The sequence below is a fragment of the Pteropus vampyrus genome, unplaced genomic scaffold (genome assembly GCF_000151845.1).
Source record: "Pteropus vampyrus isolate Shadow unplaced genomic scaffold, Pvam_2.0 Scaffold16, whole genome shotgun sequence".
In the NCBI taxonomy this organism is placed as follows: domain Eukaryota; kingdom Metazoa; phylum Chordata; class Mammalia; order Chiroptera; family Pteropodidae; genus Pteropus; species Pteropus vampyrus.
Window position 1 is genome coordinate 11,378,949 of NW_011888797.1, and position 26,058 is coordinate 11,405,006.

The window sequence follows — 26,058 nt, forward strand, 5'->3', positions numbered from 1 at the left end:
TCAACACGCAAGTAACAAACACCACCTGCTTAGCTCATTCTCTGCCCGAGTCTGGCTTGGGCAGCCCTGGCAGGGACTGATGAGGTCCAGGAAGCGCAAAGAGGTCAGTTTCCACATTTCTATGAGACGAAGTGATCTCCACTTCATTGACTCATTCCAGCATTTGTGCTGGCCCTAGGGATTCAGACGTGGACAGGACACAGACCCTGTTATAGGAATCGCCTCTCACAGGGGAGACAGACTGTCACATTTACAGAACGTGATCATGGCAGCAGTGAATATTTTTACACAGGGCTGTGGTGACACAGTATGTGTGGCTCATTCTGGTGACAAAAAGACTTCGAGGAAATAACTTAGTCGGAGTTTTTAAATACAAATAGTTCTTTAGGCTAGTGTAGTCCCAGATCGGCAGCATCAGCGTCACATAGGAACTTGCTAGAAATTCAAATCCTCAGGCCCACTCATACCTACTAGATCAAAAACTGTGGGGTAGGGAAGGGGCAGCCATCCATGTGAGTTTGACGCACATTCAAATATGGGAACCTCTGGCCTAAGAGGTTTGAGATATCAGATCTTAAAATCATTTTATGCTGGGGTCATTAGAAAAAGCGCTTTTCTAAGGAGTAATGATCAAAGGATTCAAGGGAGGATAGTCCTTGTAGAAGGATGCTCACGCCATTGATACAGATCTGGAAGTTGAGGTTTTAAAAGTGCCCTGGAATGCCACTGCTAAATCCTCCAACAAAGACCAATCCTGGCTTTTTTTGCCTAACACTTTACAGTGAGGAGACACCTGGGTACCTTGGTCCTCATGGAAGCATTGTCAGTCCCAATTAGAAGCACGGAGCTACTAGCAGAGGGTTATTAGCTTCAGGTTCTAGGCCACTGGATCTAAGAGAAATTTCACATTTCACCTCTTCCGCCTTAAAGCAGAGCACTAGCCCTTAGGTTTAGTAGGTGCCTATACAGAGGGGCTTTGAAGCCAAGCAAATAGGCAGGGAAATGACTTCATCAATTGTCACGTTTCTCTCTCTTTTTAGGTGATTTTTCTCCTCTGTGCCTATGTCACAGTGTACATGATCTATGGGAAATTTCGGAAAACATTTGACAGTGAGAATGACACGTTCCGCTTGGAGTTTCTTTTGGTCCCAGTCATTGGCCTCTCCTTCCTAGAAAACTATAACTTCACTCCCCTGGAGGTAAGGGACCCAGGGTACTAACTCTCAAAGGCAAACTTGCTCCCTAACAGCCTGCCCTGCTAAGGTCTGGGCTTGCTTTCTTCTGCAGCTGTGACTATCACTCCTACTATTAGTTTAGAATAATTAGCAACTATCCATACTGTTCCACTTAAAATAGAGGACATCTAAAGGTGATGTTCATAACAAAGCAGGCATCCCAGCAGCACTTAAGGCTGCTGAGACCAGGCTGAGATCTCAGCTCAGTAGGTCTGGGCAACAAGCATCTGGGGAGATTCTGATGCTGATGTTTATGGACTGTATTTTGAGAAACCATAGCCTCAAGGTGAGTTTATTACAATAAAATTCTGCAACAATTCAAAATTATGTGCTATAGAAATGTTCATACTATGTTGTGGAAAAAGCAATAGGCTTGAATCTTTAACAAACTGTTTTACAGAGAAAAGGGGTGGAATAACATACTATTAAAATGCTAAAAATTATAAGAACATGATTTACTTTCTTGTATTCTCTCCAATAAACATATTTTAGTAATTCTTTTAAAGAGATGAGCCCTTTCTTGATCAGCCTCCTCTGGCCACTTCTCTCTTTGGCTCAGATCCTCTGGACTTTCTCCATCTACCTGGAATCGGTGGCCATCCTGCCCCAGCTCTTCATGATCAGCAAGACGGGAGAGGCCGAGACCATCACTACTCATTACCTGTTTTTTCTGGGGCTGTACCGGGCACTCTACCTGGCTAACTGGATCAGGCGGTACCAGACTGAGAATTTCTATGATCAAATTGCAGTGGTGTCTGGAGTGGTACAAACCATCTTCTACTGTGACTTCTTCTACTTGTATGTGACCAAAGGTAAGTGCTGAGAACAGCGTTGCTGGCACTGGCCCAAAGAGATGCTCACCCACTCAACATTTGAGGGGATATGGAAGTGAGGGAGGCAAGTCTCGGCCCCTCATTGTGCTTATTCTAATGGGAGATGACAAATATTTTTAGGAAACAGTGCCATGGAAAAAATAGACCAAATAGGATACTGTACATGCAGTGTAAAAACACTATAGGGAAGACAGCTATGAGGTAATATAATAAGAAAAACATAGAAAACCATTTGAGAACAGCTCATGTACTGGCCTCAAGGCAAGAACTAGCTTGGTGGAATAAGACAAAAAGGCGAGTGTGTTCAAAATACACGAACCTGGAGATACAGGTCAAGCAAGGTCCGACAAATAGGGCCTCACAGGCCAAGGGTAAGGGGTTTGCATTTTGATCGCCAAGATCTGCTATTGGAGAAACTGTTTTGAAAACCAATCCACCAGCTGCTATTTAGGATAAAAAGCGGCTAAGGCCAGAAATTAGTTATGGGGCAGTTGTCCAGGAAGATCACCAGTGTGAAAGGACGTGGACAAATCTCTTGGGAGTAGAGTTGAAGAACTGCCAAAGGCCTAAGGGGTGGTGATGGTATCAATCACCGAGACAGGGATCAGGGTCTGTAGTCAACCTGTGTTGACATTTCCCCCTTGGCTTTAACATCGGAATGCCTACGTGAACACGGATTAGATAGTAAACTTATGAAGTTATAAAGGAGTTCCTTCATCAATGCGGTGAATTCTAATTTCATCTTTCCTTCTAGTCCTTAAAGGGAAGAAGTTAAGTCTTCCAATGCCAATTTGAAGGCCCTCAGAGACGTTCTGCAGCTCAAGGACAGACACAAAGCAAGCTATGTGAAATGTCCTACTGGGTGACTTATACATGACTCGGACCCAATGTTAAAATTAATGCCAGAAAAATGCTTAGTGTGGATTTCAGCAAAGCACTGACCATTCTATCTAGAAGACCTCATCAATCTCTCTTATAGAGGTAATGAAAAAGGGGCAACTTTCTTGTTGCTTTGTGACTCAAATTTTTGCATTAAGACCAATCCCACCTCCCTTTCACATTTTTAGGTGCTAAGATGATTTCCAACATCCCCAACCCTGGTCTTGAAGCAAATAAAAATTATAAGAGGACTACCATTGGACCATAGTCAGAATTTGTAGCAATAAAAAGCTCACAGTTTATTGTCAAGTGTTTTATTTATACCTACAAAAGAAAACAAGATGGTATCAAAAGGACAATTTACATACTAAGAATAGCAACATAGCTTTTAGCATCCTGTGCCTGAACATCACACACCTACAAATCTTTCAAGTCTTAACGCAACAGGAATGTGTTCAGAGACCAGCAAGGACATGAATAGAGAGCACTGATCCCAAGCAAAAGCCACCAACCTTTTAGATGAGAGAAGTCCACACATGAACTGTTAGGGATTGGGGAGAAGCACCCCATAGCTCAATACTGAAATCTTTTCTTTAAATGAGTCTCAACCATGATGGCAATACCTAGCCTCAAATGAGATCTCTTCTGCTCATGTTCTGAAGCAAAGGCAGAACCTGAATTGAGTGACAAACAGGGAGGCAGAAGAGTTAGAGCTGTAGGAAAAACTCTGCTAGATTCTAGCTGTGTTCAGTCCACAGCAGCCTGAGATTTGGAATATGCTGTTATTTTGACTGATTACAACACCACACCCCTGGTGGAAAAAAGCAGCAAGCAGCAGACCAAAAAAAACAAAACAAAACAAAAAAACCGCTTGCTTGCCCAGAGACTTTTCCCCACAAAAAGGATGCCTGTAAGACCTGCAAGAGCAGGACACCCCCTCTGGTGGCACCTGTTAAAAAAACAAACAAACAAAAAAAAACAAAAAGAATTTTGGTGTAGCGCCGTCTACAATGGACAGGTTAGTGCTTAGACAATTTCGGGGGGAGGGGGCGGCGGACACTTTGGTTTGAAAGCACAGATCAATTTTGCCACGTCTTTCCTGTGCCTGCTACCCTCCCTCGGCCTAAACTTCTATGGGGGGGCGGAGGGGGGAGGATAAAAAAAGTTAAGGAAGAAAGTGGGGCGGGGGGAAGGTGTCAAAGTTCTTACATGCATATATTTCAGCTTATGCTGACAACCTACCTGTGTTGCATATTCAACCAACTTTCAGAATCCCTCAGAAACAATCCCTTCTCTCTCCCTGAAGAATTTAAAAAGGAAAACAAAAACCTCAAGTATTTAGATATCTGTATCTTACAAACCAGTAAGCACTCTCGGGCCTTAGCCAAAGAATGCAGTGGAGCCTTCTTTCCTCCTTTCAGTACATTGTGAGTAAGTAATACCGATGACAGCACTAGAGAGTCTCATGCTAGATATGGAAGAGGTTTCTGGGGCTGTCTGATTTTCCTGTCCTGTTACAGTAAACACAAGAGAAGATTCTTTCCAGGCCTATCTGTTCCAAGAAGCCTTGGTAAAACAGTTATCACTACGAAGGGGATGGACTCACCTACCTTTAGATGGAGGAAAAATAAAAGGACTTAGATCTTAGTCCTCTGTATGACTTTTCTTAAGCACTACCTGCAAAACTGAGTGCAAATGGACGCTGAGGGAAATTTGCATCCAAAAGCTGTTACAAAGCACTGCAGAGAACACAGTATGAATAAACCTCTCTCAATAAACCCTTGAAATTCTTTATTCAAGGTAACTTGGCTAAAAGGGATGAGGAGCTTGCGAAGAGCTGCTTTTATTCTAGCTCTACTAAGTTTAAAAAAAAAAAATCTGCCCATTGAGTATACGGTTTAGAATTAAAGGTGGTTTTTACACTGCAGGTGAAATACATACTTAACTGGTTAATAACATTCCCAGTGAGCATTTATATTTATACTCATTCTGCCCACAGCAGCTGTCTGGCTGGAAAATGAATTTCACAGATGGTCCCTGTTTATATGGGGGGGCGGGCCAGGGGGGAAGGCAGCTTCCAACCAGATGCTGACATGCTACATTAACCATTTCAATAAACACTTGGGTTTTTAATTTAAAAGATACACTTAAACTTGGACTCGGCCATTCAATTTCTAACCTGACACTAAAATGGTTAATTTTCAGTAATTGGGAAGGGGGAAGGCAGAGTGTAAAGGAGACAAAACCAATTAGGAATTTTTTAAAACTGTTGAATGCCCTTAACAAGCAATCAACCAAAATGACAATGCCAAAGCACTGTCTCAAAAACTCATCAAGTCTGAGGAACCCTGTTCCAGCTTGAGAAACATTAAAAAGCATTATGGAAAATGTACCGGGAGCTCCCTCCGGTTCTCTAACTCGGTAATGAGAGCAGTTTAAAGCACAGATGCCATCTTCTTCTGCAGATTTAACCCTCTACCCTCCCCCACCCACCCCCAACTCAGGACAACAAAAAAGGGTTCCCACAAAAGGGCCTAATACCTTGCTTTTTCTTTTAAGATGAAAAATAGCTCAAACATCCTCCACATGCAATAAGTTGGGGGCGGGGAGGGGGGAATCTCTTCCAGTCAGCCATATATATCTTTACAAAATCTGTTATTACTGACTGGGATCAATTTGGCGGGCAGAAGAAACCTGGCAGTGAATTCTAACTATCTCCAAGAAACACAAACCACAATGGCTAGGGGAGAAAAATAAAAAAAGAAAGAAAACAGAAAGAGAAAAAAAAAGGGAAAGACAGCGTTCCTTTAAATGTAATGTCTGCACAAGTCACTACCACTTGAGTGGTTTCATTTACGTGAAGGAGGAGGGGGAGGAGGGGGAGGGGGGTATTGGTAGGCAGTCTGCCCCATGTAACCTATCATATTGGTAGCTCCCGGAGGCTGTGCAAACTGTTGTGACATCAGTGGCTGTGGTTGCTGCCCAGATCGGCCTATCCCACTAAACTGCTGGCTAGAGCTCTGTGAACTTCTCCCAGTTGAGGTGGTGCTACTAGCCCCATAAGTGCCAGCGCCATATTCTTGGGCTGTATAGCCACTGGTGCCATAAGCAGCTGCCCCATAGGTGCCTTGACCATAGGTGTACTGGCCAGCTTGTGCTCCAAAGGCAGAATTTGGACTTCCATAGCCACTGCCATTAGCATAACCAGCTCTATCGGTTTCACTACGATCCCGATAGCTTGCAGAGTCTCTCCGGCCGCCATCCTTGACTCCTCGAAGCCTCCGGTCACACTCATCCTGATACATGAGATTGGGATTGTTGGCTGAAGAAGTGGTCCGGTATCGAGAACGACCTCCTGATGGGAGGATACAAGAAATTTTTAATGCCAGACATACAATCCAAACATATACTACTAGGTGACAAAAGCGTTCAACATTCTTCCTCGATCTTTAGCTACGCCAGCTTCCAAATCATAATTTGAATCTTTAATGGGACAGATTCAAAAAGAATGATAAACATTAAGAATATTCAACTTCTCTCCCATTTAGGACTTGTGTTTACTTCAGGATTACCAAGATACTAAATTTTAAAAATGCAGAAATAATGGTAAAGAGGTTTATTTAGGTGACCTACCATAGGTTAAAAAAAAAAAATACAAACAGCTAAGCTCAAACCACATAAAGAGAACCTCTACTACTACAGTCGTTCTCAAATGTTACTTTGTGGACCTAATTAACTGCATCAGAATCATCTCACAAGTTTTAGGAAAGTAGTTCAAATTCCTAGCTCAATTCTAAACCTACTCAAGAAAAAACAAAAACCTGCATTTTAAAACCTCTCAGGTAATTGTGATATAGAACTTAAACATGCAATAAGTTGGGAAGAAAAATAATACCAAACTGGTAGTCAAGGAGGCCTAAATCCTAGAATATTCTTCAACTAATTTTCAGATCCAATAGTTATGCCCGTTCTACCATAAAACAGTGTAAAATTAGGTACTGAAAGCAACCATAATTCAGCTTAATTTGGAATATACACCATGTATTTCAAAATACAAAGGGTCAGTTTTATATCATCTACAGAAATGTGCTACAAAAGGACAATCATGACAAGCCTCCAATTTCACCGTCTTATTCAGAACATATTCTGAAAACTACTAAACAGTCTTTTGTTATTATTTAAGCAACATACTTAAAGCCTTCACAGAATTAAAAAAAAAAAAAAAAAGGCACAATGAACACAAAGTGATACCTTGGTAGTACCTGGAAAACTCCAGGACTTACCCTTACCCCCTCCTCCGCCGCCTCCTCTGTGGTCCACCAGCTGCATCAGTTTTGGATTAATAGCCTGATTAGCTTCTTCCAGCACTTTGATCAACTCTCTGGCTTGCTTTAGGTTTCCCGGGGTGAAGAAGGTGTAGGCAGTGCCCTTATTGGTACTACGGGCCGTTCGGCCAATGCGGTGCACATAATCTTCTGAGCTGTTTGGATAGTCATAGTTGATCACAAACTTGACATCTTCCACATCTTCAAAGCCAAAGATGAGTCAGTGTGTAGGTTGACGTGGCAGGGAAAGAGAAGGTAAAGGACATGCCAACAACAGGTAGGAAGCACGAATGCAGATGACAGCAAGAGGAGAGAAGATTAAGTTAGTAACCACTCTGAACACGAACAAAAAAAGACTCATCCCAACAGAGTAAAAGAGGATTAATGATTTTTGGGACATGCATAGAAAGTGGCATCTTTATCAGCTTCAAACCCTAAGGGAATCCCATTCGACCATCCAAACTCCTGCCTCTTCTGTATTTTAACCAATATACTGACAGGAGTTGTACCAAATTCCAGCTCTATCCTTTTCGAAACTGGAATGTAGAAGACAGTAGCACCGTTAAGTTACAAGGCCAAATCACTTCTACTCTGTTGGGAGAAGCCTGGCAAAATCTACCAGTAATGTAACAAACTTACCTTTAAACCAGTCACAGAGCAAAATGAAAAAGAAACTTCATATACTTTATTACGACATTTTAAAGAAGACTTAATCGAAATATTAAATTTTGCTCTATTTTAAAAACTGATCAGAGCCCAAGTACACATCTAGTTTCCTTCACAGAAATAACCAAATTATCATACCCCTTTCAATTACCACGAGAGCACATTACACTAAAATTTCACTGTACTACCAAGCCCAGCTCTGCCAAATGAGGTTTTTGCTCAACTCAAGGTTATTTTAACTCAGTACTTGCTTCAATTATTGATTGTCTACGTAACCTGGGAAATTAAATAGCCAAAGAGTGTGGGAAAAACCATGAAACCTTGAGACACAAGTTTAATGTTCTATCCACTGCTGGGAATTGGGTTGAATAACCTCCTAATGCTTAAAGTATGTAAATGTTAGTGTAATGCTTTCAGCTAAATGTTTATTTTTACCTACTTAAACAAACAAATTTAAGACTATAACAAAGACTCCTAATGTTTTGTGGAAAAAAAATCTGCATTTTACAAAGAATATTCAGAAAATATCCTAGATAAAACACAGATTTTTGTGATAGAAGTAATTAAGAAACATTCTCTGTTTGTTACCAGACCGATGCACACTCCCTCCTCCTGTGGGAAACCGCTGCAGCCGATCCCGTCTCTCTGCCTTTTATATTTGGCGGCCTCCTTTCGAAAACTCCGCCTTCTGACACGGGACCACTGGAGCGCGGGGAGCATGCATCAAGGGTCCGTGGCAGTGAGAAGTCCCCACACACGCTCGCTCTGTGAACTGGCTTAGATGCTTCTCTGTAGCCCCATTTGGTTGCCAAGCGCCGGAGAACCTGGGTTCGGGTAAAAATTTCAGGTCCTCCAACGCCTCCCCCCAAGGATAATTGGGGTGATTGTAGAAAAAAATAATTAATAAAAAAATGTAAGTTACATCCAAAGGGTCAGACTGCATCTATTGCCCAGACTGGATTAATTTCAGGGGGGGAAGGGGTGATGATTAAAAAAAAAAAAAAAAAAAATTCAGCTATTGTTAAAGGGCCTGTGAAGAAAGGGGCATTATGTCTGTTTCTTATTACAATAAAGGCTCCTCAGTCTTTACTGACCCCTAAAGTCCTGAAATCACACCAGAAAGACGAGAAGGCAGTCATCACAGGGGGCAGCGTGAGTCTCCGGCCAAGGTCGTTGATGAAACAAGGGATAAACAAAAATGTACAGGGCAGGATGGGTGTGAGGTGGGGGATGGGAAATTATGCTCCATGACCACATCTTCAGAGCTGGGAAAATGCTCCTTAGTCAATTCCCATCGTGTATGACCATGGATAGCAGAGCAGGCTGAATTACTGCACTGGATGCCCAGACGCATGCTTTCCTAGCAGAAAGCACTGGGGACTGAAGTGAATGGTTCAGATAATACTTGGGAGTATTTCTGGAGGGATTCAATAGGGGGCAGACATGGTGCAAGTTCTTCATACTAGAAAGGTGTCCTGTGTATATACACAGAGCTGGCTGAGGACACATAAGAGCAAGCGCAGAATTTGATTTTCTCCAGTCAAGCCTGCCCTGATGTTATTTGTGCACGGCCACAATATTATCTTGCTGCCTTTAGAGAAGATGCTGTAGCAGGGTGAGAAATTGAAAAGTTAATATTTTGGCCAGCTGCCTAGGATAACAACTTTTTGTCTGACAAGCCCTATGACATGGCCTCAATCTCCAATCACTACTTGGGAGGGACTGAGACTAGCCAATAGGCTCATCTAGAGCTGCTTCGGGCCAATGAAGATTTGCCTCGGCCATGTACCGAGTGATCTGCAGCTGATATCAAAGCTTCTGTTAAAAAACAAAACAAAATAAATTCAATACTTTTAGCTTAACAGTGTGTAGTTTAAACAAAAAAAGGAAAAATCAAAAATATCCCAGTGGAAAGGGAGTAATAAATAGTGGGTGCCTGAGGATGACTATTATAACATTATGGGAATCAAAGAACTTACCTGAAGGGAACATTTAAGAGGCCATCGCTCGACAGGAAGTGAAAAAAGGCCTGGTGACTCAGCTGAAAATTGCACCCCTGTCTATGAGGTAGAAGCCTTCACTTTCCAGGATCTTGTAGGACCTTGGTCAGCATTCTGCCATTTTGGTGGGTTTTCCCCCTCCTTTTGATTTTTACAAGGCAGCAAACAAAGGGGCCCAAAACAAGCACTGATGTTGAGTAACAAGAAACAGACTCAGGTACCTTCCGTCTCCCCTCACTTGGATGAGTGGGGGGTGGGATGAAGAGTCTAAGTTATTCTAATGGTAGCCAATTGATTTGGTTTGGAAATGCAGGGGGACATGGAACAAATATTTTTAATTGTCTAGGCAAGATGCACAAAGAAGCTACCAGCACATAGCAAGCCTGTTTAAAAACCACCATCACTGAAAGCTTTTATGTAAGCTGCTTTCAGGCCTCAGCCTCTTCTCCCAACAGGCCCAAGTTCTAACCGCACAGATCCAGACATGACCTCAGAGGGCAGAGACAATTTTCAGTCATGGCTGCAGGTCACCACCTCTGAAGGAGGGAATGATGGGTGCAATGTATAAAAAGTCTTCGTTACTTTTGTATTCCACTTTGAATACTTTTCTCTTTACATGGAACATTGTAAGGGAATATGGTGCTTCTCACCTTACTGGGCAAGAAATTAAATACCTGTCGATAATTTAAAGGTATCTTCGTGACAGAAATATCTTTTAATATAAAAGTTTTAAGTTACCCCTGTTTAAGCTAATAGGCTAAAGTACAACAAAATGTCTCTATGTATCTTAAATCATAATGGGCCGAAAACTTCAGAAACCACCAACCTCAGATTAACTTCTTAAATTGAAACACAGCATATCATTGATATGACTATGGGTGGGAGTCGAGGATGACCGAGTGCCCACGATAATTTTACTTCAGTAAAATTGGGCAATGCAGATTTAATTGCTGAACAATACCGTGTTTAAGAAGACTTATTAAATCCTGAGAATATAGTATTATGTTAGCATTCACAGAATTGGACCTCCATATATAGCTAGCACAGATAAACTCGTATAAGGAAAAGAATAACTGAAAAAATTAGTTTCTAACAGCTAAGTTCGATCAGGCTCATTTCTATCCAGCCAGATAACAGAATAAAACCAGGAAGTTGAGCTGTTCAACTGAATGTCTCCTCTCCCTCTAACTGTTTGAACAGTCATGCCTAGGCCTTGCTGCAGACCAAAGCCTGTTTGTTAGGAACAGGAAGAGACTTTGAAAACAAAAGAAAAAATGAAAATAAAACAACACCCACCACCCCCAAAACACCACGTTTTAAAAAAATTGTGGGAGGGAAAAATCACGCTTTGTATTCTTCTCTTGTAAGTATTTAAACACACATATATACAACTCTAATGTGAAATGACAAACAAATTTTTAAACCAAAAGATACATATACCATTGACAGAGACACCTATCTATACAAACCTAGCCCACGGGAGGCTACGTCTGTGGCAATGAGGATGGGAGCCTTTCCAGAACGGAACTCTGCAAAACAAGAATGACACTATGAAAACCAAGCTATCCACTCAAGGCTAAGTGATATGTCTTTAAAAATGGCCAAATAAACATTCCTAGCTACCTGGCCTTTTTAAGCTACCATGGCAAAATTTCAAGTAATGGTGTGAGAACATGCCGAGATCTTTTAAATGTATGGAAAATAGTAATTCTTTTGAAAATCTTTATTACATTCTCCTTTAGCAGGGGATCAGAGGAGTAATAGATAAACATTTACTTCTAATAATGAAATACCATTAAAACGGCATGGCAAATTTGTTTTACTATTTTATTATTAGTTTCAAGTATACGGTACATTGGTTAGAAATTTTAGTTTTATAAAACGATTCCCCCTAATTTCCCTTTCTCTCCTCTAGCTATCTAGCCATTTCTGGTGACTGCATTCCCCATGCCATGCTCCCCAAACTCATGACCATCTATCGACTATTAACCTGTACTTCTTTAAACCCTTCATCTCTTTCTCCTAGGCCCCCAAGCCCCTCCCCTCTGGCCATCACCAGACTGTCCTCTATATTTGTGAGTCTGTTTTTGATTAGTTTGTTCTTTCTGTTCCTTAGATTCTGCATATAAGTGAAATCATATGGTATTTATATTTCTTATTTCACTCAGCATAATAATCTCTAGATCTATGTCACTGCAAATGGCAGCGTGGTGATTTTTAACAAAATTATATGATCTAGAAATTTTTCCCCTTAAATTAGGACACTAAAGTTATCTCCCAAATGAAAAAGAAAATGGCAGGGGGCACAAGTTTAAAAGGTGCAGAACAAAAGGAGAAACCACTTTCCCCTGTGAAATAACAGGAAAAAACATATTTTGGTTTCTGCCCCCAGTTCCTGACACAGAGCTCTTAAAACCCTTGTAAATAGGGATGCTATGAGAATCTTTTATTCTAATATTTAGTCTTTGACCCAGGTTCCAGACAGAGTTCCTAAATCAATGAGATTTCCTGGGTGATAGGAGTGTTTTGTTCTGATGAGGTGACACTTAATGGGCTCCTTGATGGGGACAAAGCACCAAAGAAAAAAAAAAGAAAAAAGAAAAAAAAAGAAAAAAAAAAATCGAGCCATGATTAGAAACTTGGAACTTTCAGTTCCATTCCCCTAACCGCCAAGAAAGGAAGAGGAGCTAGAGATGGAGTTAATGATCATTCATGACTATGGGATGAAGTCTCCATAGAAATCCCCAAAGTATGGGGTTTGGGAAGCTTCCGGGCTGGTGAACACACCTATAAAGACACGAACTTATTACATAAAAAGGTGGTTTAGGTTGTGAAAATATGTGAAGAGCCAGCATTACTGACCTTAAAGGACAGCAAAGATATGCCCGAAATGCCCCCCAAAGTCCATGAACTAGAGCAGAGCTATGCAAACTTGCCTGCAGGTCAAATCTGGCATAATGCCTGTTTTTTCTAATAAAGTCTTGTTAGAATGCAGCCAAGATTTTTCTTTACAGATTCTCTATGGTCATTTTTTTGCTACAACAGCACAAAATCGAATAGTTGTGACACAAACCATCCTAGAGTCTGCAAAGCCAAAATGTTTACTACCTGGTCCTTTTACAGAAAATCTGTCAATCCCTGAAAGAGTATGAACAATGCTTAGTTTTGAACTCACCATTAAGTACCCAATCTCTCTCTGGTTGACTCTTGTCTCCATGGATACACATAGCTGGCCAACTGTCAGGAAAAAAGTGACCAATATTTTAGAAATCTTTAAAAAAAAGGGGAGGGAAATTGAGCTTTAAAAAGAAATGCAACCATATGCAATTGTGAAGTCTGTCAGACTATATAGGTAGATGACTGTCCATTTAAAGAACGAAGTGTGTGTTAAACATTATTAATATTATACAACATTCACAATACCAATTTCGAAACTGCTAACTATAAAACCGGAGGCCAATTACCTCAGTGCTGCACTCACCCATCTCTGCGCATCCTTCGAGTGAGGTCATCACAGCGTCTCTTCGTCTCTACAAATATTATTGTCTTATTTTCCTTTTCAGCCATTATTTCCTCCATGAGTTGGATCAATCTGAAGATGAGACCAATGACATTAGTCATCCAGAGACCTCCCTATACTTTACGCAGAAGCTATGCCTGCAATATCAACCCCCACAGCTATAGTACTTTTAACATTATTTTCTATACAGCTGATAATTATCAGAGCTGAGATTCAAATCCAAGGATCCAGAATCCTTGCCTTTAACCAAAAGGTTCTGATAAGTGATATGAAGGATGAACTGTTGGAAACCTAGCAATGCTTTTATTATTTTCAGGCCTCAAAAAATATTAGTTTCTTTAATGCTTTAATTTTGGAAGATTACTAGGAAAAGTTTATCAGCATTATCAAAATAGTGAAATCTCTCATACTTGTGGTCTTTTTCACTTTCCATGCAGACATCCACAATCTGGAGGATGTTGTGGTTGGCACTCAACTCCAGATTGCCTACATTGATCTGGGTGTAATCACGAAGGAAGTCCTCTGCAAGCTGTCTTACTTCTTTTGGCCAGGTCGCACTCCACATCAGTGTCTGCCTATCAGGCTATAAAGAAAGAAAGGCTTACTTTTAGGCTAAAGAACTGTAACAGGCAAAGGACATAAACAGCACATTATCAGCTTTACACACCCTGATTTGGTCAACAATTTTACGAATCTGGGGTTCAAAACCCATATCAAGCATTCTGTCAGCCTCATCCAGTACAAGGTAGGTACATCGGCGAAGATTTGTCTTTCCCGACTCCAAGAAATCTATCAGGCGCCCAGGAGTAGCTATACAGATCTCAACACCTGTAAAACAAAATTGAAGTTCTAGCAACTAAGAATTCTTTACCCACTGTCCAAGCCTCAGCAAACTAAGCAGCACTACCTCTACTAGTATATTAAATACTGCGGACTAGCTAACTTTTAACACAGTACTTGGAAAAGCACGATGTAAGGAGCATTTATGTATAATAATCAAATCTTCACAAAGTATTAAGTCTCTAGCCACATTGAGCTTTTCCAAAATAGTATTTTAACCATACCCGAGAAATTTTAAGCTGCTAAAATGCCAATTTTTCCCATAGGAACCCACTATTTTTCTCTTTAATTTCATTCATAGAAAACTGGCAAAATGAGATAAACTAATAATTCTTACATGCTGAATTAAAAAATAATTACCTCTCTCCAAGTCTCGAATCTGGGGACCTTTAGGAGCACCTCCATAAATGCAAGTACTCTTCAATCTGGAACATTTGCCATAGTCATCAGCCACCTGCTGTACTTGTTGGGCAAGCTCTCTAGTAGGAGCCAGGACCAGACACTGGAACAAATAAACATACACTTGAGACACACATCATAAGTTAAAAAAAAGACAAAAGGTCATCTAATTCTTTTTCTGTTGTCTGACTTGGTACTTTCAAAGTATGTATTAGGGTGGGAGGTTGGGAAGGCAGAGGTATGAGAAAAGGCACTGGAATGTGGCAAAAAGTTAGGAGAGTAGTTAGCACGTAGAATGATGGTTTACTTTTCAAACAGAATTCATTACTGTGTATGTACGCTATTTAAGTAGATTTATAGACTGTATTGCCTGGTTTTAACTAAACAACTTGCAAAGTGAACAAGTGGCTTTAAAATACCCCTGCAACAAAACCATGGATTAAACAGAGGAATGACAGCAGAGCTGACACTTTTCTGACTTCTAGTTTAAGCTCTTACCAGTCGCGTTAGACAAAAACAAAGACACGTAATCTAATAAGTAGTTGGCCAAAATAACATAAAATTAAGACAGTTTGAAATAGGTTATCATCTACACTGTTAACAATGACTCTTGTGCTATGTACTGATCCATTAGATAATACCTAATGACAAGCTAACTCAGCTATATGGAACACACTGCATATTACAAGATGCAAAGTAACACATTATTTCTTTTTGTAAATATTGAGACATAACTGTAACAACGTAGATCTTTATAAATACAGCAAGTGCAAGCTCAATTAAAAAAAAAAAAAGTACTTTCCAAATGTTTAAAGGCTGCTACTCAAATCTCATAAGAAATAGTACAAGTGAAAATAATCAAACAATAAAATCATGCTGCCCTATTGACATTTACGAGGTATCACTTAATCACAAAGAATACACATCCCAAACCTGACTTAAAACCACACAGCAAGGACCTCATTTCATATCTCTTTTGTATCCCTCACAAAATCACTGAGCAATTAAGAACTGCACTTGAATTAATGCCTGTGTATGAAGGTAGTATGTACAGTGGTTAAGAGTAAGACTCAAATTCAAGCTCAGCTATTTTATAGCTGTATGACCTTGGACAAGTAACTTAGTATCACTGCCTAAAATTTATCAGTAAGATGAGAATAACATATTTCTAGATATGGAGGATGGAGATGAGAATGAAATCTGAAAACATATGTACAGTACGGTGCCTAAAACACAATAATCATAAAACTGTAGTTTTTCTTAGAATTATAAGCAAACTAAAACACACTTACGATTGGACCATCTCCCCTTTCCAAGTATGGCTGGTGGTTAATATGAACAATTGCAGGCAGCAAATACTGAGAGGAAAAAAGACAAGTCTTATAAGAAAACTAAGCCACTACTTTAAAAGCTCTAAATTACTGCAGTAATTGATAATGCATAACTAGGAAAGTTAAAACAGTACGCACAACTGTTACACATGTGCAATGTAAATTTAAACACGAAATGCTGCCACATATTTCATATAGCTAAAAAAGTGAAATATTACCTATGCTATCTGAATTCAAATTTTATGAAAAATTGAGAATATACGGGATAATTTGAATAGCAAAATAAGTTACCCCGATGTTAAAAATCTGGTACATACCGCCAGTGTCTTCCCAGAGCCGGTCTGAGCAATGCCCACCATATCCCGGCCACTAAGAGCCAATGGAAATCCCTGGCACTGAATTGGAGTTGGTTCTGTGAAGTGCTGATCCATCAATACGTCCATTACATACTCTGTAATAGGACGGATGTTACTTACTCCTTTTAAGTAAAACTAAGAACATAGCCAAAAAGAATTTAATAAAACTGTTAAGCTTACTGAAGGAAAGATTTACTCGGCTTTATCTCTCTCCAAGAGAAGTGTTTTTCTCTTTAGTTACTAAATCTCTGACCTGCTGACTACTTCCTCTCAGAAGGATGCCGCCACGGCCATCTACCTTTCCCCTCAAAAACTTGAGAACCCCTGCCCTCAAGTATCTAACAAGGCATTGGCACATGGTAGTCACTCATTGTTTGCCAAATTCAAACTATATCCAGCTAAAAAACCATTCCATTCTTGTGTTTTCTAAAAGGCAGAGGTGAAACCCCCTAGGGGAAGAAGAAACTCAAAAAAAAAAAAAAAAAAAGGTTCTAAATCAGAAAACAGATAAGCATGCAACAATATGGTATTTACTTCTAGCCTTGAGCAGGTTTTAAAAAATTTACGTAACGTAAATCATTATCTTCATAAAAGACATTCTACTAAGGTTTTCAACAAAACTCTGAGTATGGGTTGAAACCTTTAAATGATGTATTACTCATGTTTACCATTCAACCCAAATTAACAATTAAGATTCTGGATTGGTGAACACTCACGTGGGAAGTTAGCATGATGGAAGGCAAACACAGGTTTAGGACAAACATCTCCCCCTCTCACTGTTATCTCCTTCTTACGACGTAGTTCATCAACCTCATACTATGGAGGAAAAGTAAGACAAATTAGGAAACAAGTTATTCTAAACATGCAAAACTTTTATGTTCCAATCCAGCTGAACAATTATCATATAATTCAAAATTAAAATGGAAAATGTGTGAGGATCCTCTCAACTCTGTAAGTCAATGAAATAGGTTGATAAGAGTTCCACTTTTCACATAGAAAACAGATAAAATATAGAACTTGGAATAAAGTGCTCTTTCCATGACACTTCTGAACAAGTAACCATAATGGGTAGAGACCAAAGGAATCATGAGATTAAAAAGACAATGCTAATATTTAAAATTTAACTTCAGAGATAAAAAATCATAACCTCATAAAGTTAATACCAGTTATGACAAATTGGTTCGAAGCATAACCAACAAATGAGAACCAAGCAATCAATACATTAGGTACATATTTAAGCTGGTTCCTCTTATGAGTACTAGCAGTCTTAACAAGAAGCTAAGGAAAGTATCACTGTACTAGAATACATACAACAGCAACAGCAACATATATGTAAATTCTGGCTAATATGTCTACTTGGTTTATTATTGTGTATTAAAAAGGATAAATAAATAAACAACCCCCCAAAACTTACTGGAGTCAGCCGTGCCACTTCTGGATGTTCCACATAAAAATTCTTCTCAAACTTGGGGAGCTCACTCAAATCCCACTTCTTTTTACGCAAACGCTCCCCAGGATTACCAAATTTCTTCGGAGGAAGGCCACCACCACCTCTTGCTCCAAATCTAGAAATATTAAAATTTTAGTTTATTAGTTTTAAAGCAATATAACTCAGGTGCCATAAAACCATGCAAAAAGATGGGACTACCAGCCCCTCTAAAGAGAGCATTTTGTTACTCTTATATGAGGGCACGGAGCAGTTCGAACAACTTTCTTTACTATTCAACAATACTGCTACAGGTATGACTACAATAGGTGAAAAGTTAAAATTTATTATATTTAGAGAAAAGTATCATGGGAATTACAACCAGACTCTGGAATCTGAAGAGGTTTAAATTTTGATTCTGCCACTTTGAGCAAATTATTTAACTTCCCTGGCCCTCAATTTCTTATGCAGAAATAATACTAATACCTATTTCAGAAGTTGCTGTAAAGATGAAGTATGTGTAAAGTGCTTAAAACAGTTTATGGTGTAGTAAGCACTCAGAACTAAGACTTAGAACTCGAAAAATTGTTACTGGGTATCAGTCAGGTACCAAGTCCTGTTTTAAGTGGTTGAGATACTAAAGTGAATGAAACGGAAGGCTCTACTCCTCTTGTGTAATATTCAGAGAAGTAGGTAAGGGAGAACATTACTTTAAGCTTAAATTAAGGGTAAGATAGATACTTCCAGTGAGTCTCCTCATACCTGAACAGCTTCTGTGACGAGCACTCCTTCCGTCTGCTAATCTAAGGAAAACTATTAGGACCTCTAAAAAAACTGATAGGCTACTCTTCACCTTTAGTTTATGCTAATAAATATAGCCAAAACAAAGATTTATGACCTTTCCTTCATCTTCATTTCCACCTTTATCATCTTTTTGTTCTCAGGCAAACAGTACTATTATAAATTTACCAAAGAAACCACTTAAATAATGAAGTCTTATTTAAGGTTTTAAAACTCAGATTATTTAAAACCAATCTTTTTGCTTTATCTAATTTTCACATCAGACAAATCCAGTTGGAATACAAATATGGTCACTAGCAGAACTTGAAATGTTCTTTTCCAGAAGAATCCTAATACTTAAGATGGCCTTCATTTCTGTATTTCAACCTACTAAAGTAGGGGGCATTGTTTGATATACAAATAGTACATAGCATGTTTTCATCCCACTGCTTTACTCCTGAAAACACTATACTGAACATTCCCTTCCACTCTAATCCACTCATAACATCTTGCAGATGGTGCCACTTTATAACTGACACGCAGTAGTTGTACTATTTTAAAGGGCCTTAATTTCCTGGAATTCAAACAATTGTTAAAACTCTGGTTTTAAGACCCAGCTAGTTGTTTCTCTAAATACAAAAACTGATGGCAGGAGATTTTTTCAGTATTTACATTCAATAGGCAGAACTGGGTTGATTCCGATTCCATTCATACTACAGGAAAAGCAAACTGCACAGGGATACATATATCAAAGACAAAATATTCATATCTGCAATATGGCCTCAGGTCCAAAGTTCAATACTGAACCCACCAAAAGACCACCCTGATCGACTCCTCCCCGCTCACTTGTAAATGAAGCAACCATTGGAATTTTAATAATAAAAAAGCAAAGTCTCTAAACAATCTTGCAGAGAAAGTAAAAATGACCAAAGACCAATGTTCGGATTGTCGGTCTAGCTTATATCAATTTATGTGGTTTCCAAAACATGCCATTTCAAAGCTGCTACTGCATTCCAATGCTACCAGACCTTAAACTAAGGATCTAGAAAATAGAACTTTTCAAAATAAGGTTCCTTTTAAAGTTGATTCAAAGTTGCCCTTAAATTATTTTTCTTTTTCCCTATTGCCTTGGCTAATTATCCAAGGCATACTATCTTACACTAAACATATAACTTGAAACATAGGGTTCTTTATAAATATGCTGACTTCGATATTCAAAAGAGCCTTTTACTCTTGCAGAATTTTTAGCACATTTGTACCATCCTTTAAAGATGCATGTATCCTCATCTCCAGCATACTGTGCTGTTCATTAAATGTTTTTGAGTATAAAGTTTAATTTGGCTTTACAATAAATGCAGCTTTGAAGATTTATATATTAACATGCAATATCATGCTAGTTTAAATAAACTGCACATTTTTGGACAGTACATGTACACTTATCTCACTCATTCCCTTTTCAAATAATCAATTTCAGCTCTTTAACGTTCAGTTAAGGACCAAACAGCAACTGAAAACAAAGGAAATTTCATAGTAAAGGCAGAGTCAAGGCACAGACCTTATTAAAGTTATCGTTTTGTTTAAAAATGTCATCTGATACTAAAGAGTCAATATGAGATAAAGTACGGGACAGTAATCCACTTTTCTCTTTTCAAATTTTTATTATTAAAGCACATTTACAATTCAATTAAATAGTAAGTCAAATACCCACAGGAAAGAAACATTACCAAAACCTTGGTAGCCTCTATGTGCCTATTTCAAATTTACAACCCCCACCAAAATTATCTCAAATTTTAACCATTCCCATGCCTTTTGCTTTTAGTCTTGTCACATTTGTACGTATCCTTATATGCATTACCCTAACGCAACTTGCTTTACTCAATACTGTGAGTCATTTATGTTGATACGAGCTTTTTTTCTTATTGCTGTTGTATTCTACTGTATGAATACTCAGTTAATCCCGACATTTGAGCTGTTTCCAATACTGTCATGAATGATGCTGGTATAAACAACGTTGTACAGGGATACTGGGGCCCGTCTGCAAGAGTTTTTCTAGGCCTTAGAGTCTAGGGTATAAAGCTCAAGAGAGGTATGACTGTGTGATTTTCAACTTTCCTAGTAATGTTAAATTCTTTTTCCTAAGCACTTGTACTGAAATTCGCTTCTAAATTTAGCTCTACTGTGAAACACTAAGCAAACATTCCACTCTTATTCTTCCAAACTTAACACTAGAGTCAAATGTTTTCCTTCCCAACAAAGTATAAATCAAAACAATCTTTTTACTTTGTAAATTAAGTGATAATTGAGGTGCTTGTGACTAGAAAATCTGATGCGTGTATTTGAACAAAAGACAAAAAAGAGAAAATATCAACAGAACTACTACAAAGAGACAACTCCCAAGAACAATGTAGAGGCAATTATTATCCCCATCTTCAGATTAGAAAATAGGCTCACAAAGATTTAAGATATTGACCAAGGTCACATATACGTTAAGGAGCGTCACTTTACTTTCTATCCAAAGATATGACTTTCACTACAAAAAAAGTAATAACAAATCAACATGTATCTACCTCTTAAGCAATTTTTTCGTTTAACTGACATTAAGATTTGAATTTCAGTAACCGGGAAATTAGAATTTCAGTTCTAATCCTGTTAACTTCCAACTCTGTTAACTGTGCCGTTACTACACCAAAAATTTTCTAGCTAGGCCGAGAAGTTATTGTTCCAGTCCAATTACAGAAAAACAGACCGAAACATGGAGGGAAAAACTACGGTAACGACCAAAGAAAAAACACTCCCTTCCTCACTAAACACGGTCATTTAGATGGCAATTCATTGCTTTATATGCCAACATGCGCCCTTCAAATTATGTAAATACGACTAAAAGGAATTTAAAGGTTTTTTTAAAACTAGAAGTCAGTCTTTTAATCTCTAGTTTCAAACCAGGTTTCCAGTTCCATTAACAGTCATCCGTGGCGATAGATAACATAAGGGAAGCCATTTCACGTTAAGATTTTCCTAAGCTGAACTCGGAGACCTCATTCTCTTCTCAACACGAACATCTGTGTTTCACGGAGGGAGGCTGAGGCCAGGAGCGATCAAATGACTTGCCTAAATCGGCCGGGCTCGGGGCTGCGACCGCCCAGCCGCCCCTCCTGCACCCCGCGGGGCCAGGGCCGAACCACGCTACCACGGCAGTCCGCAAGGAGTTGGGGCGTCGCCAAGGTACCATCCCCCGCCTCCGCCGGGTTATCAGTGATCCCCGGGCCCAAGCCCACCCAGAGGCCCGAGCCCACAATCGCTATTATGTCCCGGGTGGTGTCGCCTCCCGAGTCGGGAGCGTCGCGTCCAAGCCTGCAGGCCGCTCAACGTCTCCCGCTAGACCGCAGGCTGCGGTCTCCTCAGGAAGCGACCGCCCCACCCCCACGCACACCCAGGCCTTTCCTCTCCTCCACCCCCCCTTACCCTCCACGGTCACGATCCCGGTCCCGGTCCCCAAAGCCGCCTCCGCGCATGGTCCCAAATGGGTAAAGATCTGGGAGCGGGGCACGGATGGCCGCGCTCGGGAGGGCCTGCGGCTCCGGTCTGGTGACGACCGATGGCGGCGGCGCCTCCGCTGTTGGGGCGGCGGCAGGCGCGGCGCTCTCTCGCTCCGACGCGCTGTCTCCCGTCGCAGACGCCACCGTCGCCGCCTCTCTCGTCGGAGACGGGAGCAAAACACAGAGAATCGGGATTATAAAGTTAGTGGGTAGGTTTGGCTACGCTCAAACCCGGCGATACCGCGGGTTAGGCGTCTCCTTCCTTCCCGGCGACTGCACAAAATGGCGGCCGGCACCGAGACTGCTCCAGCTTAACGCTACGTACGTCGGAGACGATACGTAAACAGCGTGTCGGAATAGCCCGAGGGCTTCGCGGAGTACTATGGGTATTCTTGGAAGCATTTTACGTCGGTTGCGGAGGTGGACGCACTTTGCGGTCGGTAGAAGGAAAACAAAGTACGGATTAGGCGTAGAGTTCCAGTGCCGCCTGAATTAGAACGTAGGGTGGGGGTGGGGAGAAGAGCCTCCGGCGCTACGTAACATTCTTTGCGTGGTTAGCCAGCCCACTGTTGCGAAGATGCGTAGTCTGCGTAACGCATTCTGTTTGGAGAATAGAGGATTTTGTTGGGTTCCACCGTGGGACGGAATGGCGCCCGCCTGTGCAAGTTGCTTTGCAGAGACAATAACTGGCCTTTATGTTGCAGTAGTTAAGTTTCTGGGCCTCCAAGTGCCAAAAGTCCAAGAGAATCTTTTGGGTCCCTGGCTGGCGCTCCGGCTAGATGGCCCTGCCGCCTTGCCCTAGGTTTGCTGAGAGTGGCTCCGCCGCCTTGCCCTACTAGGTTTGCTGAGTGGCCGCACGCCTTGGCGCCATTTCTTTTCAGTTGCCTCTCGCTGTGCGGTCGCCGGCAGCCATGATGGATGCGCCTTGTCCGTTCTTTTGGGAGTTGGTCAGGTGGCGACGATCTCAGCTGGGTTAAAACATTCTTTGCTACACTACAGTTCATGCTCTCAACAGAATATTTACACTGTACCCGGCTGAGCAAAGTTGGCTACCAACCAAAATGTGGGTGGAGCCCCTCTTAAGGTAGACGGCTGAAATCCCTTGACTGCCTTTAACAAAAGAGGAATGACTGTGTGATTTTCAACTTTCCTAGTAATGTTAAATTCTTTTTCCTAAGCACTTGTACTGAAATTCGCTTCTAAATTTAGCTCTACTGTGAAACACTAAGCAAACACTCCACTCTTATTCTTCCAAACTTAACACTAGAGTCAAATGTTTTCCTTCCCAACAAAGTATAAATCAAAACAATCTTTTTACTTTGTAAATTAAGTGATAATTGAGGTGCTTGTGACTAGAAAATCTGATGCGTGTATTTGAACAAAAGACAAAAAAGAGAAAATATCAACAGAACTACTACAAAGAGACAACTCCCAAGAACAATGTAGAGGCAATTATTATCCCCATCTTCAGATTAGAAAATAGGCTCACAAAGATTTAAGATATTGACCAAGGTCACATATACGTTAAGGAGCGTCACTTTACTTTCTATCCAAAGATATGACTTTCACTACAAAAAAAGTAATAACAAATCAACATGTATCTACCTCTTAAGCAATTTTTTCGTTTAACTGACATTAAGATTTGAATTTCAGTAACCGGGAAATTAGAATTTCAGTTCTAATCCTGTTAACTTCCAACTCTGTTAACTGTGCCGTTACTACACCAAAAATTTTCTAGCTAGGCCGAGAAGTTATTGTTCCAGTCCAATTACAGAAAAACAGACCGAAACATGGAGGGAAAAACTACGGTAACGACCAAAGAAAAAACACTCCCTTCCTCACTAAACACGGTCATTTAGATGGCAATTCACTGCTTTATATGCCAACATGCGCCCTTCAAATTATGTAAATACGACTAAAAGGAATTTAAAGGTTTTTTTAAAACTAGAAGTCAGTCTTTTAATCTCTAGTTTCAAACCAGGTTTCCAGTTCCATTAACAGTCATCCGTGGCGATAGATAACATAAGGGAAGCCATTTCACGTTAAGATTTTCCTAAGCTGAACTCGGAGACCTCATTCTCTTCTCAACACGAACATCTGTGTTTCACGGAGGGAGGCTGAGGCCAGGAGCGATCAAATGACTTGCCTAAATCGGCCGGGCTCGGGGCTGCGACCGCCCAGCCGCCCCTCCTGCACCCCGCGGGGCCAGGGCCGAACCACGCTACCACGGCAGTCCGCAAGGAGTTGGGGCGTCGCCAAGGTACCATCCCCCGCCTCCGCCGGGTTATCAGTGATCCCCGGGCCCAAGCCCACCCAGAGGCCCGAGCCCACAATCGCTATTATGTCCCGGGTGGTGTCGCCTCCCGAGTCGGGAGCGTCGCGTCCAAGCCTGCAGGCCGCTCAACGTCTCCCGCTAGACCGCAGGCTGCGGTCTCCTCAGGAAGCGACCGCCCCACCCCCACGCACACCCAGGCCTTTCCTCTCCTCCACCCCCCCTTACCCTCCACGGTCACGATCCCGGTCCCGGTCCCCAAAGCCGCCTCCGCGCATGGTCCCAAATGGGTAAAGATCTGGGAGCGGGGCACGGATGGCCGCGCTCGGGAGGGCCTGCGGCTCCGGTCTGGTGACGACCGATGGCGGCGGCGCCTCCGCTGTTGGGGCGGCGGCAGGCGCGGCGCTCTCTCGCTCCGACGCGCTGTCTCCCGTCGCAGACGCCACCGTCGCCGCCTCTCTCGTCGGAGACGGGAGCAAAACACAGAGAATCGGGATTATAAAGTTAGTGGGTAGGTTTGGCTACGCTCAAACCCGGCGATACCGCGGGTTAGGCGTCTCCTTCCTTCCCGGCGACTGCACAAAATGGCGGCCGGCACCGAGACTGCTCCAGCTTAACGCTACGTACGTCGGAGACGATACGTAAACAGCGTGTCGGAATAGCCCGAGGGCTTCGCGGAGTACTATGGGTATTCTTGGAAGCATTTTACGTCGGTTGCGGAGGTGGACGCACTTTGCGGTCGGTAGAAGGAAAACAAAGTACGGATTAGGCGTAGAGTTCCAGTGCCGCCTGAATTAGAACGTAGGGTGGGGGTGGGGAGAAGAGCCTCCGGCGCTACGTAACATTCTTTGCGTGGTTAGCCAGCCCACTGTTGCGAAGATGCGTAGTCTGCGTAACGCATTCTGTTTGGAGAATAGAGGATTTTGTTGGGTTCCACCGTGGGACGGAATGGCGCCCGCCTGTGCAAGTTGCTTTGCAGAGACAATAACTGGCCTTTATGTTGCAGTAGTTAAGTTTCTGGGCCTCCAAGTGCCAAAAGTCCAAGAGAATCTTTTGGGTCCCTGGCTGGCGCTCCGGCTAGATGGCCCTGCCGCCTTGCCCTAGGTTTGCTGAGAGTGGCTCCGCCGCCTTGCCCTACTAGGTTTGCTGAGTGGCCGCACGCCTTGGCGCCATTTCTTTTCAGTTGCCTCTCGCTGTGCGGTCGCCGGCAGCCATGATGGATGCGCCTTGTCCGTTCTTTTGGGAGTTGGTCAGGTGGCGACGATCTCAGCTGGGTTAAAACATTCTTTGCTACACTACAGTTCATGCTCTCAACAGAATATTTACACTGTACCCGGCTGAGCAAAGTTGGCTACCAACCAAAATGTGGGTGGAGCCCCTCTTAAGGTAGACGGCTGAAATCCCTTGACTGCCTTTAAACAGGCGCCGCCTCAGGGCTGCCTCGGGAGCACCCCCCCCTCGGCCGCCATTAGGTCATTATTCTTTTTGCCCTCCAAAAAAGTAAACTTTCAGAGTTCCTTTGGCAGAGAAGTTTCTGATTATGGAGTGAATCTATAGTATACATTTCTCATTCTTGATATGTGTTTTCCTACTAAAGATAGTTGAAGCTTATTGCATTTTACTAAACAGGTTTTCATTAAGTAGGGCAGCCGGAGAACCT

The 26,058-nt window shown here is 41.5% G+C and overlaps 2 protein-coding genes across 4 annotated transcripts in view; one reads left to right on the top strand and one right to left on the bottom strand.

Moving 5' to 3' along the window:
• Positions 1-3,249, top strand: part of KDELR3 (KDEL endoplasmic reticulum protein retention receptor 3) — a 9,109-nt gene extending 5,860 nt beyond the window's left edge. Inside the window, exons 3-5 of the mRNA XM_011354384.2 lie at positions 1,041-1,199; positions 1,795-2,047; positions 2,823-3,249. Coding sequence (XP_011352686.1) covers positions 1,041-1,199; positions 1,795-2,047; positions 2,823-2,863 — 453 coding nt within the window. The 3' untranslated portion in view covers positions 2,864-3,249. The remainder of the gene's footprint in view (positions 1-1,040; positions 1,200-1,794; positions 2,048-2,822) is intronic.
• Positions 3,246-25,024, bottom strand: DDX17 (DEAD-box helicase 17). Of its 3 annotated transcripts, none has more exons than XM_011354381.2 (13): positions 24,627-25,024; positions 17,799-17,949; positions 17,101-17,200; positions 16,346-16,479; positions 15,990-16,055; positions 14,659-14,800; positions 14,126-14,286; positions 13,869-14,041; positions 13,420-13,530; positions 13,114-13,175; positions 11,408-11,467; positions 7,231-7,473; positions 3,246-6,302 (listed from the first exon to the last, which is right to left on the bottom strand). In XM_011354381.2, the coding sequence occupies exons 1-13, from the start codon at positions 24,674-24,676 to the stop codon at positions 5,797-5,799; spliced, it is 1,959 nt and encodes a 652-aa protein (XP_011352683.1). In that variant the 5' UTR covers positions 24,677-25,024; the 3' UTR covers positions 3,246-5,796. The 3 variants fall into 3 exon arrangements, with proteins under 3 accessions (XP_011352683.1, XP_011352685.1, XP_011352684.1); XM_011354383.2 differs by lacking the exon at positions 24,627-25,024 and adding an exon at positions 22,053-22,449; XM_011354382.2 differs by lacking the exon at positions 24,627-25,024 and adding an exon at positions 22,053-22,410 and having other exon boundaries at positions 5,590-6,302; positions 7,237-7,473.
• Between the last annotated feature and the right edge of the window lie 1,034 nt (positions 25,025-26,058).